Genomic DNA, 19,057 nt, shown 5'->3' on the forward strand with positions numbered 1-19,057 from the left:
TCTCCTGGCCTATAGCACACACAGACAAGAACCCAAAGGAGGCCTAAATGCAAAATAAAATGACACTTATTTTGAAGATATGTCTCAGCAAATGAGTTTCCTGTGTGGTTGGCTCCAAGCCCAGATCCTTTCACTGAAACACCCTAAATAATTCAGATTCATTGGTCTATAATATTAAGTGCAAATGTAGCTCATTTTTAGACCAGTTCTGAACATCAATAATAATAAACCAGAGATAATGTATTTTGTTTTCATAGAATTGGAACAAATTGCAGTATCTATGCAAAAGCATATTGGATCAAGGGGCAGGGAGAGCAAGCTCTAATTTTTACAGCAATCCCGTTTTCCAGAGAGTTTATTTCTGAAAATGGATGCTAGTCCCTTAGTCACCAGAACATAGATGCATGCTTCCATAAGAGAACAGGAAAAGTATGTGGGTGTCTAAACAATATATGTCAAATAGTTTGGCTATAAAGTATGATGAAGAACTAGAAATGTCTCTTTGATTCTCCCCATTGTTCTCTTTCATCTTTGATAGCACTTTGTTTCATGGTTTTCTTTCTCATATGTGGAGTCTTACAGACATAGTCAGCAGTTTCTCTATAGCTCACAATACATAGCTCTTTCCTTACAGCTGGGTTCACCTCATCCCCCTGAAGCTTCCTTAGTAGTATGAATGAAGGTCAAACACTAAGAAGCCAGATTTAAAGGGTTCCTTATGCTCCCGGCCCTTTTCCTCTTGCCCATTCCTTCTTCCTGTTTTTATTTTTCTTTCTTTCTCTATTCTGCTATCACTGTCTTCAAAGACTGTGTAAGTGTAGAAACTTCAGAAAACATAGAATGGAAACAGTAAATGTATTCCCAAAGCACGTCCAATGGTGCTTTTAAGTTTCAGACGATGATGCACTGAACCCAGTTGCCCAGTTGGAGCCTAACTGGTATGCAGAAAACTCTCTTTAAGCTTCTGGCACCGCTTCTGTTGTCACAGGTCCTTACTTTATATGATAGGTAAGCATTAAAAGGCAATGCAAGAAGATAGATACTGTGACTGAGCTGTCAGTTCCACGAGTGGAAACACCTTTATTGTCTAACACAGCTTGCTCTTCAAGACCTACAATAAAATTTCCTCATATCAAATACAAATACTATTTGTTGAAGTGGTTCAATTTAATTTAATTTATGGTTCACCTGTTCCCATTCCATGAGGAAACACTGACAATCCTTCTCATTGTCTGATGATTGTAGTAATTTCCATGCAAAGGCATCTTCCCTCTTCCTTCAGATTGTATAAACTGTGTATGCCTCACTCTGTAATTTTCCAGGATAGCATTAGCCTGAAAACCTTGGTGGAAGTGGCTTTTAGAAACTCGGCGAAACATGCATCACTTGGCCTCTACACAGCTAGCTTGCAGCTTAGTAGTTCTTCTCTGACTCTAAAATCAGAATCCTACCTTCCTAAGTCTATTCAGTGGAAGGCTAGGTATTCTAAGCAGTTTATCTGATAATTCAATTTCTTACCCTGTCTTAAAGATGGAGATCAGTGTGAATCAAATCCTTGCTTAAATGGTGGAAAATGCAAGGATGATATTAATTCCTATGAATGTTGGTGCCAAGTTGGATTTGAAGGAAGGAACTGTGAATTAGGTAAGTAACCTGTTTATTATTCGTGGTTCAAAGTTTCCTTTCAAGCCAGATGAAACAGGAAATTTAAATATTTATATACCATATATTTCTTTTAAAACATACTTTGAAAACTTATAAACATTCACTTTCTCTGTGTGAGTTTTCAGGATGTGAATTCAAGCTAGTGTTGAGTGGTAATATTAAATTTCCGTTATTTATTGATCTTTAATACAGTCATATGTGCTCAGTACCATTATTATCCTCATTTTATGAACACAAGAAAACTTCGGCTTAAACATCAGAAATATAAATAGTTGAACCACCTGCCTGTAATCCCAGCACTCGGGAGGCAGAGGCAGGCGGATCGCTGTGAGTTTGAGGCCAGCCTGGACTACAAAGCGAGTCCAGGACAGCCAAGGCTACACAGAGAGACTCTGCCTCAAAAAAACAAACAAACAAACAAATAAATAAATAAATAAAATGGTTGAACCAGGAAGTGAACTTCAGCTGCACTGTACTCAAAACTCTGAGGAAACTACACCCATTAAATCATTTGAACTTGTAACTGCATCAGTGTTGATCCAGCCAAAGGAAATAAATAGGCTTTAGAAATTGGCATGCCCAGCCCCCATGTGATAGGAACTCTTCCAGATGGACTAAGCGTTTTGTAAGTTAAATTTGTTGTAAAAATCAGAGGTTCTTCCTCACTTCAACATGTTGGTTATACAAAGAGTAACAGAAGAAAGAAGTAACTTGCAAATGTGAGATTTTTGTTTACCTTTTCTTCTTATAGCCTAGAATATTTCTAGAATATTTTGGTCATTTGAGCAGTAAATCCCAAAGTCCTTTACCTGCTTGATTACTGCCTCTGGATGCAGTATTGCTGACATTGTGACTGAGAGAAGCACATGGTACCAAGAAAAGATTCTGCACTCTGAAATTCTGGAAGAATAGAGATGCAATCTGAGAAAAAGCATTTAACACCACAGGTTACATGGCTAAGGATAAAGAGTAGAAGAGTAGCGGGACACTATTAAGGCAATAGAGCCATCTCTCTGACAGGCGAACAAGGCACAAGATGAAATGAAAGGCACCAGCTGCACTCGGCCTATTGAAAAGGGGGATAAAAGTCCCTGTAATATTGTTCAGTGCCAAGGGGAGGTTCATTGATCATCTTCCTTTGAAACCTGAAAGATCTCAGAATAAAAGGAAAAGTTGAAAGGACAAAGAGATTCAAAAAGAAAGAATGAAAGTGGGTGAACTAATATACTCGGGCTGGACTTCATTTGTTTAAGATTCCTTATGTAGCGAAGAAACCACTGTTTGACTCACCACCACTCCTGTGGGTGTGTTAATTGGTCCAACGTCTCTAAATGCCATTTGTTCTGAAAGATTGTAATTTAAAATTCAGACTTAGTGAAATTTGTTCCTCATATTCCAAGACATATAAAATAAAGGAATATTTTGTGTACTTACTCATTATTGGCTCAAATGATGATGCCATTGGAGTAAAAGGAATGAATAACTCAGTCTTTGCTGTGCTTGAAGGTTACAGCATAGACTTTGTAACTGCAAACATAAACACTGGGCTGGAGAGATGGCTCGGCAGTTATAAGCATTGGCTTCTCTTCTAGAGGAACTAGGTTTAGTTCCTAGAACCTACATGGTGGCTCACAACTCTCTGTAACTAAAGTTCCAGGGCATCCAATGCTCTCTTTTGGCATCAGCAGGCACCAAACATGCACATGGTGCACAAACTTACATGCAGGCAAAACATACCCATGCCCATGACAAGTATAATAATAAAATAAATTTTAATATAAAAATATACCTCTGTCTAATTTAATGTTCACTTAGTTTCGTTTATGTTGACGGATGTTTTGTCTGTGTATCATGTGCATGTAATTCCCATAGGAGCCAGAAGATGGCATGGGGTCCTCTGGAACTGGAGTAAAAGGAAGTTGTAAGCTTCCCTGTGGCCTTTGGGATGTGTAGTCGGTTCATCTAAGAAAGCAGCAAATGCGGTTAACCAATGAACCAGCTCTCTGGCTCTCTACCTTGTTTTAAAAGATAGATGGTTTAAAAGGAGGACGAGAACACCCTCGAGGAATGTGAACATAAGCTCAGAATTCTATAATAGAATACACTGTACATGGGAGGTTATGGTCCACAGAGAAAAAGTGTGAAGTCTACAACTGGCAGCATCTCAATACTCCTTGGTTCCCACACTTGTTTGATCAGGACTCTGTCTCTGTGCTGCAGCCACCACCACACTTAGCCTCTAGGGCTTATTGATCAGATCTAAACAATTTGATAAGGAGGTTTTTGTTGTTTTTTTTTTTTTTTTTAATCTTTTCAGCTCAGCTGGTTCAGAAAAAAAAATGGGAATTCTGTCAGAATGCTCTAGACAGTAGAGGAATTGCAACAACAAAGCATATACAAACTCCCATTTAACTTTCTTGCCTCAGGCTGAACTGAACACAAATCTGAAAAGTCATGAGGCAGCACAGTGCATGGGGATGTGAGCGCATGCCTTATCTTGTCTTGGAAAAGAAAGGATTTCCACTATTGTGACCTTTTGCTTTTTTTTCATGTGTTCATCGGGGAGACTTAGTTGAGGGAATGAGGAGTAAGCATTTGAGACATGCTTTCTAGTTAATAAAAAGAAGAATTAGCTGGCTACTGGGTCTCTTTGCCTAGAGTAAAAATCTCTGGATTTCCTCTACTGCAGAAGTCCAAATGTCTATCAGGTAGATCAAGGTCTTCAAGTATTCAGGCATCCTTTCCTCCTGAAGAATGCAGAAAAACAAAATAGGAAGAAAAACTTACAAACAAAGGAGTACTGCCTGAGAGTTTGTTGTGCTGTTGGTATTGTTGTTTGTTTGTTTGTTTGTTTTTTGTTTTTCAACACACCATAGTCCCAACTATTTCATTTACTATATATTTTGGGCATGGGAAAATTGTTGAGTTTAGCTGAATAGCATGTTTTCTGGCAGACCTGTTAAACAGAACAAATTTTGTTAAGGCTGTGGTGGGCAACCCAGTGCTATCAGGAAGAGGTATAAAATGAATGCTTTACAAAGTTCTTCAACGGATATTCTAGGTACCAAGGCCAGCCTTAGGACCAAGGAAAACCCATACCCAACCTAGAGTGTGACATCTAAGTCCTCAATATTTGATTAATGAGTTCCATTCTGTTTCTCAGATCCTGCTCTATTGACCTCTCCCCTGGAATTTCGTGAGTTGTACTTATAATTCTATTTCTAGAATCCCAAGCCTTTCGACTGCAGGCAAAAGATTGCTGATGCTACAGCAATACATTCCACCACATGCACCAACCAACCCAGAGATCAAGAATATCAGGGATGCATTGGGCCAGAAAGGGCAATAGCAAATAAGAAAATGATGGAGAGGTCTGGTTGCTTAAGCAAGGACACAGAAGCAGACTAGAAAAATCACACCAAGCTTACTCATTCTCTTCATACTTGCTCTGGACACAGGTAGCTTGTTCTCCCCACCCACCTCTGTTAACTTATCGCAACCTCATATTGATGGAACATTTTCTACAAGTGGTATTTGATTTGGCTGAACATTTTAGTATTGCTTTGTAGCAACAATATGATAGCTAGGAACAAGAAAAGAGCCAGAGATGTTACCATCACTAATGAGGAGAAAGATCTTCAAAACTGAGCAAATGCAAAAGACCAGATACTATATTTTTTGACCATGTACTTAGTGGATTATTAATAGCAAAACTAAAATTTCAGGTCAGTTTCTTTATTCCCTTGCCCTGATAACAGTTTGTTTTCCTCTCCTGATTTACTGGACTGTGAACTATCTATCACATTAACTTTAAACAACTAAAATAAATAAACATACAGAAAAGGTGTTATATATGAAGGCAATAAAAAAGTATCAATTCAATTTATACCATAATAAATAAAAAACAAATTTTAGAACAGAGTGAAAATTAAATGCTTAGTAGTAAAAGAAGGATGTAAAAGTACTCGACACACACTCTGGCTTCTGTGGACACACACACACATACACACACACACAAACACAAGTACTTTTAACAGGTAGTAGAATAGATGGATGAAAATGTATTAATACAATGGAGTAGTACAGAGCAGTATAAATTAACTATTGCTATACGAAACCAAATAGATGAATCTCACAAAAAATTGCTAAAATACAAATAAATATGTGCTGTTTACATAAAGTTCATGAATGATCAAAGGTGTTTATTATGTTTGAATCCCAGTAAATGTTAACTTTTATAAAGGAGGAAGGGTAGAATAATTGGGAGGGAACATTACAGGACTTGTGAGGGTTGATAATGTTCTATTTATTAACCTGTGCAGCATTTAAACAAGTGCATTTACTTTGTAAAGCTTCACACAAAATTTTTATTGATTTTCCTGAATTTGTGCTTTACTTCAACAAATAGGTTTCTAGTTGTAGTTCATGATTTAGTCAAAGTACAATATTCAGTTACTTGGTGGTACACGAAAGCAAAACATTGCTGACAACATCTTCATGACTTACTGAGAATCTTATTTTACCTCATTTTCTACTCTTAGCTCTAGGCTCCTAGATTGTTTCAACTTATGTTTAACCCATATATGAGCCTGTAGTTCCATGGACTTTTTTGAAATGTATGTCAGATGAGCCATTAGGTTTTCTTTTCCTTTTCTTTTAGATGTAACATGTAACATTAAAAATGGCAGGTGCAAGCAGTTTTGCAAAAATGGTGCTGATAACAAGGTAATTTGTTCCTGCACTGAGGGATACCAACTTGCAGAAGACCAGAAGTCCTGTGAACCAGCAGGTCAAAATCTAAATAAGTTATTTTTTAAAAAATTGTCTTTGAATCTTTAGCATTTAAATGTTATTTTACACTTTTAAAATGATCATTTTTATTTTATGTGTATAAGTGTCTTGTCTGCATATATGTATTCACGCATGAGTGTACAATGCTTGTGGGAGTAAGACGAGGGTATAAGCTCCCTTGAACAGGAGTTACGGAAGCTTAGTGATTTAGGTGTCTACTAACCCTCCATAATTCCAGCTGTTACCCAGTTCAGGGCCTCTGCAGTAGTAGTCAGTGCTCTTAACCACTGAGACATCTCTTGAGCCCCCAAATTACCTTAGTTTAATACTTACTTGTATCTCTTTGAAATTTAACAACATATTGGTTGCTTTAAATGAACAAGTTAATTTTCCAAATGGCACCATCATTTCAGACTTAAATTCAATAATTATGTACAGCCTGAACTCATTTCTGAACTGTTTTTTCCCTTTGGTTTCTATATCACAAAGAAATGGATCTGTGTGATCTCTGTGCGCAATATTTAAGATTCAGTGAGATCAAGTTGACGATGCATTATCATACAACAAAAGACATTTATAAATACTTAGCTGACTAGTAAGTTTCTGGTAAAAAAAAAAAAAAGATGTTAACTGTTAAGCATAAATCTATTGGGGCCTAGCTACTTCAGGCTATGAAAGTTACTTCCTAACTGGAGTCATAAACTGAATCTCTGTACTTGCTGTCAGACTTGATCGAGCAACTCTTTATGCTCTCCTAGGCTGACCAACATAGTCTTTACAGTGAAGGGGAGTGGTTCACTGTGGTATGAGCATTCCACCATACTGACATCTAACTGCTGTACGGAGAGCATCTCCACACTCATAGCTCATCTCAGAAGCCACAGTTTTGATTTAGAGAGAGGGAGGCAAGCTTTGGAAGACTAAAAAAAGGAAAATAAAGCCTTCCGTGTGCAAGCATGAGGACCTGAGTTTAGATATTCAGTATATAAAAGCCAGTGTGAACCCAAAATTTAAGGGGAAGAGGAAGAAGAGTGAGTCCCAGGTTCAGTGAGGGGGCCAGTCTCAAAAAGGAATGTAGACGTCAGAGACATAAATGAAGATGCTTGATGTCAACCCCTGGTGTCCACACATGCAAGCATGGGCATGCACACCAGCACGCACATGTGACCACACACATATCGCATACTCACAAATACAAAGTAAGCACAATTTTGAAGCAAGCCAGATACAGTTACGCTTGCATTTCCAAAGCCAGATCTTTTATTAAGTTGGTACATTAAATTAGGAACCATTCCTCTGTAACAGTGGATTTGATACCAATCTCAGCAATGTACCAGGCAGAGGAAATTAAAGAAAGGCCCAGAATACAAGAATGGATCTTCTGTAAGTAAAATGAAGAGTCTGTGACGCTTCACCTTCTGCCTGCTTCTTCACATACACTGCCTTAGAATTATGTACGTGTGTGTCTGTGTGCACATGCACATCTATGAATATTTGTCATAAAAAAGCTAACTTCTAATGAAGGTAGCTGGCAGAGAATCTTAGTCCTTATAGGCTTTTCAATGTTCTGAGAGAAGAAACTTGAAAAGCACCTCCAACTATTAAGAGTTCTATTTGAATGTAGCCTTAGCTTTAGTAAGTAGGCCAAACCTAAAATAAGCTGTTCTGATTTTTCAAAGATAACGGTCTGTTTTCTCAAGCCATTGTTGACCACGTATACTTATGCATATGTATTTTGAACTCATTTCCTACTTTTTTCAACCGCAAGCTGCCTTCATGATACTTAGCCATAGCTGGTTGCTATAGAAATGTCTGGTATATGGAACGTAACTAAAAGGAGTTAAAACGTGAAAATAAAGTGTGAGGTGACTTTGTTTAGCTACATATTTTTATTTTGGTGGTCCTTTCATGGATCAGTAGACAATTCGTTGGGAAATAAATGAAATGTTGGAGATGGGAGGTGGTCAGATCCAAGTAAATATGGATTTGGTAACCATATTAACAATCTATTTGGTAAATTTTTGACAAATATGTAATTGAATCATAAAGTTCTCTCTTCAAAACTTCCATGTTGGAATCTCTAGTGCATTAATCGTCTACAAAAAGACCCTGTTAATAGCAAGTAGTGGAAGCCCCTTTTATCTTATCCTAAAACGAAAGTTACAGAGTATCTCTGTTAGATTTCTATTCAGGGGGAGGGAACTTTGATGTAAGACTTTAATTAAGAAACTAGACAAAAGTACTTAGATTTTTTTAAAGTCCTAGTAAGTTTGATTTTAGAACACCTATTTTATTTTCATAAAGATGGTGGATTCCAGATCCAAGCAGTCTCCCCATGGAAGCTTTGAAAACTCTGCATGAAAATAATGCAGTCAGCCTTTTAGATTGAAACTGTATTCATTTTTTTTTTAATGTTGATGAGTCTTCTCCAAAGTGACAGCAATGAATGGGGCTCATTCTCAATTTTCATAATGCATTTCCATTTGCCACTATGAAATATAAAACTATTCTCCCTTTTTCCACTTTTGTAGTTCCGTTTCCATGTGGAAGAGTTTCTGTTTCAGATAGTCCTAAGAAGATCACCCGTGTTGAGGCTATTTTTTCTGATATGGACTCTGGAAATTCTACTGAAGCTGAATTATTTCTGGATAACATCACTGGCAGTGCCATTCTGGATAACGTCACTGAAAATACTGAATCATTTAATGACTTCACTCGAATTGTTGGTGGAGAAAACACAAAACCAGGTCAAATCCCTTGGCAGGTACTCTATACTGATAGTGTGTCTAAATGCTGGCTCTCAGATGGCAAACTACAGACCAGATGAAGAACTGGGCTAGGGTATTAAAAAGACCCATAGGGATTGTGGGATGTATTTGGGTAAATTTCATCATTCAGCAAAATAAAACCCCTATCGTTAAGCATCTGGTGAAAGACAAGCCCCAGGATAGCTGCGGGACAATGTCAAAAAGAAATTTGGCATTAAACAAATAGCACAGTAGGATTCCAAACAAGCAACTTTTCAGCAATAGGGATGTCTGTAAATGAGGGTCGGACACACACACACACACACACACATACACACACACACACACACACACACACACACACACACACACACACACACACACACACTAGGACTCAGCCCCTGAGGAAACCAGTGAGTCAGAAAGTCTCACTATTCTTGGTCAAACTAACCCTCTCCAGTGACCTTTCTTTGAACAGGCTCTCTTGGGTCCTGACACTGTAAGGATTTTCATTCTATTTAACATCAGGGCAGCTAATTCTATTTAATTTTCTGTATTCTCATGTGTTTTTATATCTTATATCCACAATGTCCATGTACAGGATGGCTTGCATTGGTCACTTTTCTGTTGCTGTGACAAAGCACCAAGACCAAAGGCAACTTAAGGAAGGGGGGACTTGCTTTAGTTTATGATTCTAAAGGGTAAGAGTCGATCTTAGTGGGGAGGCATGGCAGCCAGAGTGGGAAGGTGAGAAAGCACATCTTCAACCACAAACATGAAGCAGAACCAGAAAACTGGAAGTGGGGTGTGGCTATCAAATCTCAAAGCACACCCTAGCGATGTACTTCCTCCAGCAAGGCTGCCCCGCTCCCCAAAGCAGCACTGCTAGCTGGCAACCAAATGTTCAAATATCTGAGCCTATGAAGAGGACAGCTTTCACCTTAACCTTCATGATGGTCCATGTGCTGGAGAGGTATAATGCAATTTTGTCCAGGGACTTGTTGGCTAAGAACATCCTTTCCTCTTTAAATAAAGCAGAATGTTTCTATTCCCAAGATGTTCACATTGTGGTCTTAGAGTTGCCCCTTATTAAAGGAAATGAAAAAAAAACCCAATTAAACCATAACTAAAGTGGGAGGGAAAATATAGCCTCAGTTTAGTCACGTGATCTGCATTTCCCACAATATTTCCTAAAAGGACATTTAGTAACTCTAGAAGCCCTTTGATTTTCGTTTTAAGTAAAGAGTCTATTGGATGGTGTCTGCAGCTCTATGAGAAAGACAATGGAAATGTTATATACCATTTCAAATATTTCCAGGTCCTTCCTCACTACAGTCTTTATGTTATTGGAGTTGTTGCCTGTTTCCTGTCAACTCTTGCTAGGATCAGTGGGAATGCTCACTGACAAATGCATGTTGACATGCCAGTTACTGACTATTTCAATGATGATTAAGATCACTTGCACCAGTAATCTACCTGTCTTACCTGTAACTCCACAAAGAAGCCAGGTGTCTTCCCCTGCCCACTCCCTCCAGCCCCACTCCACCCAAGATAAAGACAATTTACCTAAACTTTGTGTAGGGGGGTGTGCATGTGTATGTGTGTGTGCGCGTGCATGCACGCGCATACACAGGCAAGAGCATGTGTGTGCGCGTGCATGCACGCGCATACACAGGCAAGAGCATGTGTGTGGTGTGCTGGCACCTGAATCCAGTGCCATCCTTACACTAAGCAAGCACTGCTCTCCCACTGAAGTATATAGCCAAGGGTTTTTCTTTTCCAGAAGTGAGACACAGAGATATTTCTTGGTTAGAGAGAGAGAGAGAGAGAGAGAGAGAGAGAGAGAGAGAGAGAGAGAGAGAGAGAGAGAGAGAGAGAGAGAGACTGCCTGTCGGTTCTGCATTTTTCCTTCCTAGCCAAGGAAGGTCTCTCCACACCAATCTCTGTCCAGTTCCTCAGGAAAGATCGCTGCCTTTTAAAAATAGAAGATAAACTAGATTTACAAAAGCCACTTTTCAACAAAGGAGGAAGTGAAAGCAACCACAGCCTCTTCTCACTTGTGAAATGGTCAATCTGTCAGATGGGAGCACTACATTTTTAATTATTTTATTTATTTTCCTCATATTAATGTTTTGCCTCAATGTATGTCTGCATACCATGTACCTGCCTGGTTCTCATGGACCTCCAGATCCCCTAGAACTGGAGCTAGAGATGGCTGTACGCCACAATGTTGATGCTGAGAACCACTTAACCACTGACCCATCTCTCCAGTCCTGAGCTTGCTAGATTTAATTACAGACAAGACTGAACCCAGCTGCTGTGGCCAAGGCACTGAGAGAAAGCGAGATATAGTGCTTTCAATGACCACCATATTAAATTTGTGGTTCTGGAATCTGAAATACCACTTGCAACTGTCACCTAGAAAAGTGTCTGTACTTGGTGATGTTTCCTAAAAGCCTTTCCATTCGGAGTTGACTCTTGTTGGGCAAGTCAGTAAGAGGAAGGAACAAAGAATTGACTTTCATCAGGAGTCACCAGCACTTTGTTTTTTTGTTTTGTTTTGTTTTTTGTTTTCCTTTTTATTAATTTATTCTTGTTACATCTCAATGTTTATCCCATCCCTTGTATCCTCCCATTCCTCCCCCCCCCATTTTCCCATTATTCCCCTCCCCTATGACTGTGACTGAGGGGGATTACCTCCCCCTGTATATTCTCATAGGGTATCAAGTCTCTTCTTGGCAACCTGCTGTCCTTTGAATGAATTAGACATACTTAGTCTGGCCAAAGGGTTTGGTGGGGCTGATGCTATCTCCGTAGTAGAGTGCTTGCCTACCATGAGCATGGCTTGGGTTCAAGTCTCAGCACATACGCACAAGCGCACACACATGTACACACATATGTGTGTGTGCACATACACACACACACACACACACACATGCATGCATGCACACACAGAGACAGATGTTTAAATGAGTTGTCTGCATCTTGCCAAGGAAATGAGGAAGAGGAAGATACCTGTTTCTTTGTGGACTTACAGGTAAAAGCTGTAGCCAGTAATCTGGTCTCAACTAAGAAACCCTTTCTGAATCCCTGACTCAGTTGGTAGACAAGAGACTTATTGTACAAATGTTTTGGAACTGTCAATCGGCAGAGATCTTCTGACCTGCCCCTCCCCCACCCCCGCGCTCAAAAAAAAAAAAAAAAACTAACAGTCCTAGCCTGAGACTCAGAGAGTGCTCATCTATCAGGTGAGAGGTCCATGGCACAGGCTAGGGGATTCCAAGAGCCTGGCCACTGTCACTGTCTTTTCTCACCTTATTCCATGGCTTCCACTTCATTTGTCTGGCTAGTGGCCAGGGCCTGAGTGGCCTGTCAGAACAGACAGCAGGATCACTTCCTGAGAGCTCTAGGAGTCCTGAACTGCACAGCTACCCAGTTTAGGCTCAGACTCCTCCCCTCCAGCCAGGCCAAAGGTGTAAGGCAGGCAGAAGAGGTCATTTCCCCCATGTTCTCCCACAGTGGACCAGAGCTCCTTGGAAAAGAAGCAGAGTCTGTGAAGGAGCACTTCAGGGGATGAGAGGCAAAGCCAGAGAGTTAAGTGCTCTGCACATTAGCAGAAACATGCTTTTCTTAGAAACTGTATCTGATTGACTGAGAAAACTAAAACAGCTATATAGGGAAGAATAAAAGCTTTGGAACACTAGAGGGAGGGAAAGGCAAACGGTAACGCCTATATTACTAGATCACTTTCATCAACAACTCCAAAGGAGAGGTTTGAGGAAACAACACAGCACCGGTCTAAAGCTTTAATTTAGTTTTTCTCCCAGTCATGGGCTAGCCCAACAATTCTGAGCATGTGCAAACCTTTTCTGCTTTCTGCTAAAGTCTGTGTATACCTATATAAATACCTGATCTTTTTCAAAGAGGTATTTTTATCTTATATTTGTAGTCTAGGCATAAATATCCTCCTTAAACAGCTTCATTTTCCCCATTTCCAGCTTTCTCCAGCTGTCATTAATGTGACCTGAGCTCTTGGCTTATGCTGCCATTTGCAATGATTTACTACATCTAACTTAAAATATGAATGATCCAGAGACGTTTTCTTTTACATGACTATAATAATTCTACAGGTCTGTTTTATTTATCCATGTGTGGTAGTGTACACCTTTAATCACAGCACTCAGGAGGCAGAAGCAGGTAGATCTCTGTGAGTTTAAGGCCAGCAGGTGTACAGAGTAAGTTATAGGATAGCTGGGGTTACATAGTGAAACCATGTCTCCAAAACAAAACAAGAACTGTCTTCCTTGAAAGCTATTATTCCTAGCTTAAATGATAAAATTCCAATTAAGAGGAAAAAAGAAAATGGCACATGTAATCTTGCCTACATCTATAAAGCTAGTGTGGACAGAACATTTGGACTATTACTCTGCAGTATTGTTTGATGAAGTACATAGCAATCGTCATTGTATTCAGTGGTAATAGCTAAGCATTAAAAACCAAAGTGAGTATGCTTTCTGTGCTAAATAAAATAACCTACTGCCATGAATTTGGTAAGCAACATCTGTGGGCCTAGCAAGCAGTATGCCATTTATCTTACTTTGTATAATATCAAATATGGAATAAGTTATGTTGTTAGAAAGCTGAAACCTATGGCAAAGGAGAATATGGGTTCAGTGAACTCACAGGGAAAGGATAGACTAGAGTTAAAGGTTAAAGAGCGAACAATGAGACTTCAGCTATTGTTGTGGGCTGCCATTGCCATGAGTAGGATATAGCAATTGTACGCATTTTGTCAATGTATATAGGTATGTCTGAGATGAGAGTGTTAGACAGAAACAAGCTCCTACTAGACTGTGACTATGAGAACATATGACAGATCAGAACTTGGATACCTTGCTCAGAACATATGCTTTCCTCTTTTCCCCATGAATCTCAAAAGTCTTATAAGAACTCATCCTTGGCCAAGCAGACAGCTCATCTTCCAAGTAGCTAATACTTAGATAGCTACAATCCTGAGATGGCCAAGCAAGCATTCCAAAACCACGCATTTGTAATCTTTTAATTGCAAATAGATCTTAGTCCTCTTTTCTTGGCAAAGGTGTTTGCTAAAAACATCAATTAGTGATTGGCAAAGAATGCTCTTCAGGCTTAAAAGGACACATCCATATTTCACAGTCATCTACTAGAGAGCAGCAGAATCTTCAGGCAGCAAACCTTTGGCAGAGTCATAAAGAATGTACTACAGTCTGTGAGCTCTTGGGCTGTGGATACCATTTAGGTTGACCTAACTAACGCACTAAGCTGGGAGCTGTTCAGTAATAAATATCATAATAGTAGCCAAAAGAGAAACAAATTTCTACTGCGGCATGTTAATTCTACTTCCAGAGACAGATGTGCTGGGTTGTAATATTCAGGACCAGCATAGAACCATGTTGCTCAAATTCACTTGATGGTAAAAATCATTTGGGACAGAGGGGAGGACATCCTATTGAAACTCTAAATGAGAGAGGCATGGAAGAATAGCAAAGTAGAAGGATCCAGAGGGTCCTAGAAACCTACAAGAAGAACGTTATGATAGGCAGATATTGGCCCAAGGGTCCCGCTCAAACTAAGGCACCAGCCAAGGACAATACAGGTGGTAATCTTTAAACCCTTACCCAGATCTAGCCAATGGTCAGAACAGTATCCACAGTTGACTGCTGAGTGGGATATGACTTTCTCACGTACTCTGGTGCCTCACATTTGACCATGTCCCCTGGAGGGGGAGACCTCGTGGCACTCAGAGGAAGGACAGCAGGTTGCCAAGAAGAGACTTGATACCCTATGAGCATATACAGGGGGAGGTAATCCCCCTCAGGAACAGTCATAGGGAAGGGGAATAATAGGAAAATGAGAGGGAGGGAAGAATGGGAGGATACAAAGGATGGGATAAACATTGAGATGTAACAAGAATAAATTAATTTTAAAAAATTTTTTTAATCATTTGGGATCAGGGTCAGCCATCTCTTATTTTGACCAGTACACTTGTACAGTGCTGTATACTGACAAGGGTCTCACATCAAAGGTTAAGTATTTTGTATTTATACTCTTTATCTTAAGCCTAATGAAATAATAGAACATGTGCTGAGGGCACAGAAACTTGGGGTATTGTAGTCACATCTTTTACTACGTCCCACTCCCCTGCCCATGGTATCTCATAGTACCTACCTCTCCCCACACTTACCCAGTGAGCACTTCCATCCCCTAATCCATGGTACTCAGACAAATGTCCTATAGTTGTTCCAACACAAATGCTATTGCTGCCTTCCTTCCTACAGAGGAAAGATTGTTGTCAAGTGTACATAATCTAAGTCATTCGGTGGAAAGTGCATACTAACATAGCTTCTCTGCACCCAGAATATTGCTCCTCCAGCAAAATCAAAGTGTGAGTAGAGAATTCCAGGGCCGCTGCACATCTTGATATGGAAGTGCGTTTGTTTTGGAATCACCTTTCTCCTTTGACGGCCGTGGTAGTCCATCAAGGGAACAGTGATGTACCCTCCCCTGGTAGGGACTGTGAAAGAAGTGTGAGGATCGTCTGGTGTTAGCAATGGGCTATCAAGACTATGTGTGCTAAGCTGCAGACTGCAGCCCCTACACACCTGTGAAGGCTTGCAGTCAGCCAGCAAACACCCATCCCTATGCCAGAAGTAGTATAGCACTAAATAGGTTTTAAATGATGAGTCGTGAAAGCTACCCTAGAAGAAAAAGGAATGTTTTCTATTTCAGTATCTTCAACAGCACCTATATCCAGGCTTTAGAACAAGGAGTCTCATATTGACCCTATAAAGTATGTTTCCATCCTGTATGAGCATTTTTAAAACATAAAGATTATCCAGCCATGAGAATTTGGATTCACTATCCATGTAACACTTCTCAAGCCTAATTGTGAGAACTGTACGAATAGTCTAGAGTTCCATTCTCACTAGCCCTACCCACCAAATATTCTCATTAAGTCTTTATGAGCCCCAAAATCTAGAAACCCAGATCATGATACCACAGTTGGCTCTCTGAACATCTGTAAGGGATTCTGAATGCTCAGGAACAGATATGCTGGAGCCATGCAGAACAGAACTATGGAGTCGCACCCACTATGCTATCTCAGTAGCATGAGTGGGTAAGTAGCTTGAAATGTTAGTTTGCTCATTTGTGAAAAAAGAGCCTAATAGTCCATATCAGTACAGTTATTAGCCCCAAATAATCACACAAGAAAGACATATGGATTGTTAAATCTAGGTTGTAGAAATGCTGGTGTTAATTATATAATTATGTTTTTTCTGTATTTTTGCAATTTGTTAAAATATAAAACAATAGCTTTAAAAAAAAAAAAAGAGCCAGAGAGCCTGAGTGTGGGAAAGAAGGTAAGAGATCAGTAACAATTCAGTGAGCCCTTCAGGACTCTGTGTACCAAGCTACTACTTTAGTGTCCAGGACACAGTAGCTGTTCAGTAAGTTGAATTCAGGCCCAGAACAGCCTTCAAAAGAACCATCTATGCCCCTCACTCAAAGGGACCAAAAGCACCCTTTGTCTTGTTTAGGCACAGGCTTAGCCAAAGGACTATTTACAACCTAGGCAAAAGGCATCAGTTCCCAGAGGCTAGCGGGCTCCTGCAGTTTACCGAATGCTGAGTGCGCCCTCTAGTGTCCACATTTCTCAGCTCTATCTCTGAAAATGTGGATCAAAAAGACCTTTACGTTGCAACTGATATCCTCTACATTGATTTAGACATTGATTTGGTAAAAACACTGATAGTCCTCTTTGATTATGATGTGAATATGTGCAAGAGAGAATGACTTATCCTCTTACCTATAATGTTCATGTTTAATGCCAGACATGTTTGCCCATATTGTCTAAAAATCAAGCACAGCAAAGCAGGCTTTTTAGAGCAAGGACAGCCTACATTTTCAGCCAAAGGAAACTGGCTATGGTTACGGGAGATGGAAGGACTGTGTGAAGCCTGATTGTGATCAGCACATAGGTGACTAACAAATACAGCCCCTGTGGATTCCTTAGGTATCATTTCATAGTATTCTAATTTGGACAGGGCTTGAAAGAAACCCTAAGAAAACCGGTCATTTTTCTTTTCACTTGACCTGTAGCAAAGAGATGTCTTTATACAAGGCAAGAGATTCGATCCTAATTCTTTGTCCTGGGTAGTTAGCTGGTCATTACTTCCTCGCTTATCAACTGTATCTGCTGGAGTAACTTGTGCCAGAAGACTCTCTGTGTAATATGGGAACAGAACTCAAAGGCCCCACATCGCATACCAAAAAAAAGGCACTCCTCAGATTCACCTCATCTGGAGTACCATCTCTACCTCCCTATCTCTCATTCTGTATTCACTTCAAGCCCATTACAGAAACGAGAGTTCAGTCTGTGCTGCAGAAACACTAATTCATCTGCACAGCTGACACTTTCCAGAAATCCTCCGTTTCTGCCAAGAACCCAGAAGCCAACTTTTCCCCACTCCCGCAAACACCATATGTATTCATTCTTCTCTGGATCAAATATCATATGCAGTTAGACTCTTAATTTTATTTCCACAGGTCAATTTAAATGGTAAAGTCAAGGCATTCTGTGGAGGTGCCATCATTAATGAAAAATGGGTTGTAACTGCTGCCCACTGTGTTAAACCTGGTGATAAAATTGAGGTTGTTGCTGGTAAGTTAAAAAAATAGATAATAATTGGCAACATCAGTGTATAATGGACATATCATATTGCCTGAAGATCCAATGGGATTGTTACTGAGTAAAGTGAGCTAAGGGTAGAGGGGTCATAATTTCAAATCTTAACTTATTCCACCTTCCAAGCCCATAATTCTTTTTGTGAACCCATAAAGCACTGTCAGCATAGTGCAATCATTTATTGATATGTCAATTTCCCCACCCACTATATTAGATCATTGAAGTCTTGGTTGCTAGTGATCAGTGGGCCAAGCAGAATGTAGACCCATGGGAAATGCATTCATGTGGAAGACTATAAACTATGAGAAACCATTTGTTTTCAACAGGTGACTATAACATTGACGAAAAGGAAGACACGGAGCAAAGTCGAAATGTGATTCAAATCATCCCTCATTACCACTACAATGCAACTATTAATAAGTACAGCCACGACATTGCCTTGCTGGAGCTGGATAAACCTTTAATACTAAACAGCTATGTAACACCTATCTGTGTGGCCAATAGGGAATATACAAATATTTTCCTCAAGTTTAGGTCTGGCTATGTGAGTGGCTGGGGAAAAATCTTCAACAAAGGGAGGCAGGCTTCCATTCTTCAGGTCCTTAGAGTTCCACTGGTTGATAGAGCCACATGCCTTCGGTCCACAACAGTCACCATCTATAACAACATGTTCTGTGCTGGCTACCGTAAGGGAGGCAAAGATTCCTGTGAAGGAGATAGTGGGGGACCCCATGTTACTGAAGTGGAAGGGACCAGTTTTCTAACTGGCATTATTAGCTGGGGTGAAGAGTGTGCAATAAGAGGCAAATATGGAATATATACTAAGGTTTCCCGATACGTCAACTGGATTAAGGAAAAAACAAAGCTAGCTTAATAAAAAAAAATCATATGTCCAAAGTCAATCACTGGGATTGAAAGTGGACCAGGCCCTTTACTAACTAGTCTCTTTTCCTCCTGCTGTTAAGTTTAAATATATAAGTTCCATAAATGCTGATTTTTCTCTGTGCAAGGGAGGATCCCAACTAGGGTCTACATTGTACTAGAGAAATAATGTGGTAAGAGATTTACCATTTCTGTAAGTCCAGCTTGCCAAAATTAGAAAAATGAAGCTTTCCATGTTGCCTACCAG

At 39.8% G+C, this 19,057-nt stretch overlaps 1 protein-coding gene across 1 annotated transcript in view; it reads left to right on the plus strand.

Moving 5' to 3' along the window:
* The window catches only part of F9 (coagulation factor IX), a 28,681-nt gene extending 9,875 nt beyond the window's left edge, over window positions 1–18,806 (plus strand). The window contains exons 4-8 of the mRNA XM_051141301.1: window positions 1,531–1,644; window positions 6,326–6,454; window positions 8,988–9,220; window positions 17,790–17,904; window positions 18,255–18,806. Coding sequence (XP_050997258.1) covers window positions 1,531–1,644; window positions 6,326–6,454; window positions 8,988–9,220; window positions 17,790–17,904; window positions 18,255–18,802 — 1,139 coding nt within the window. The 3' untranslated portion in view covers window positions 18,803–18,806. The remainder of the gene's footprint in view (window positions 1–1,530; window positions 1,645–6,325; window positions 6,455–8,987; window positions 9,221–17,789; window positions 17,905–18,254) is intronic.
* The last annotated feature ends 251 nt before the right edge of the window (window positions 18,807–19,057 follow it).

Source organism: Acomys russatus, chromosome X, assembly GCF_903995435.1.
Source record: "Acomys russatus chromosome X, mAcoRus1.1, whole genome shotgun sequence".
Lineage (NCBI taxonomy): Eukaryota > Metazoa > Chordata > Mammalia > Rodentia > Muridae > Acomys > Acomys russatus.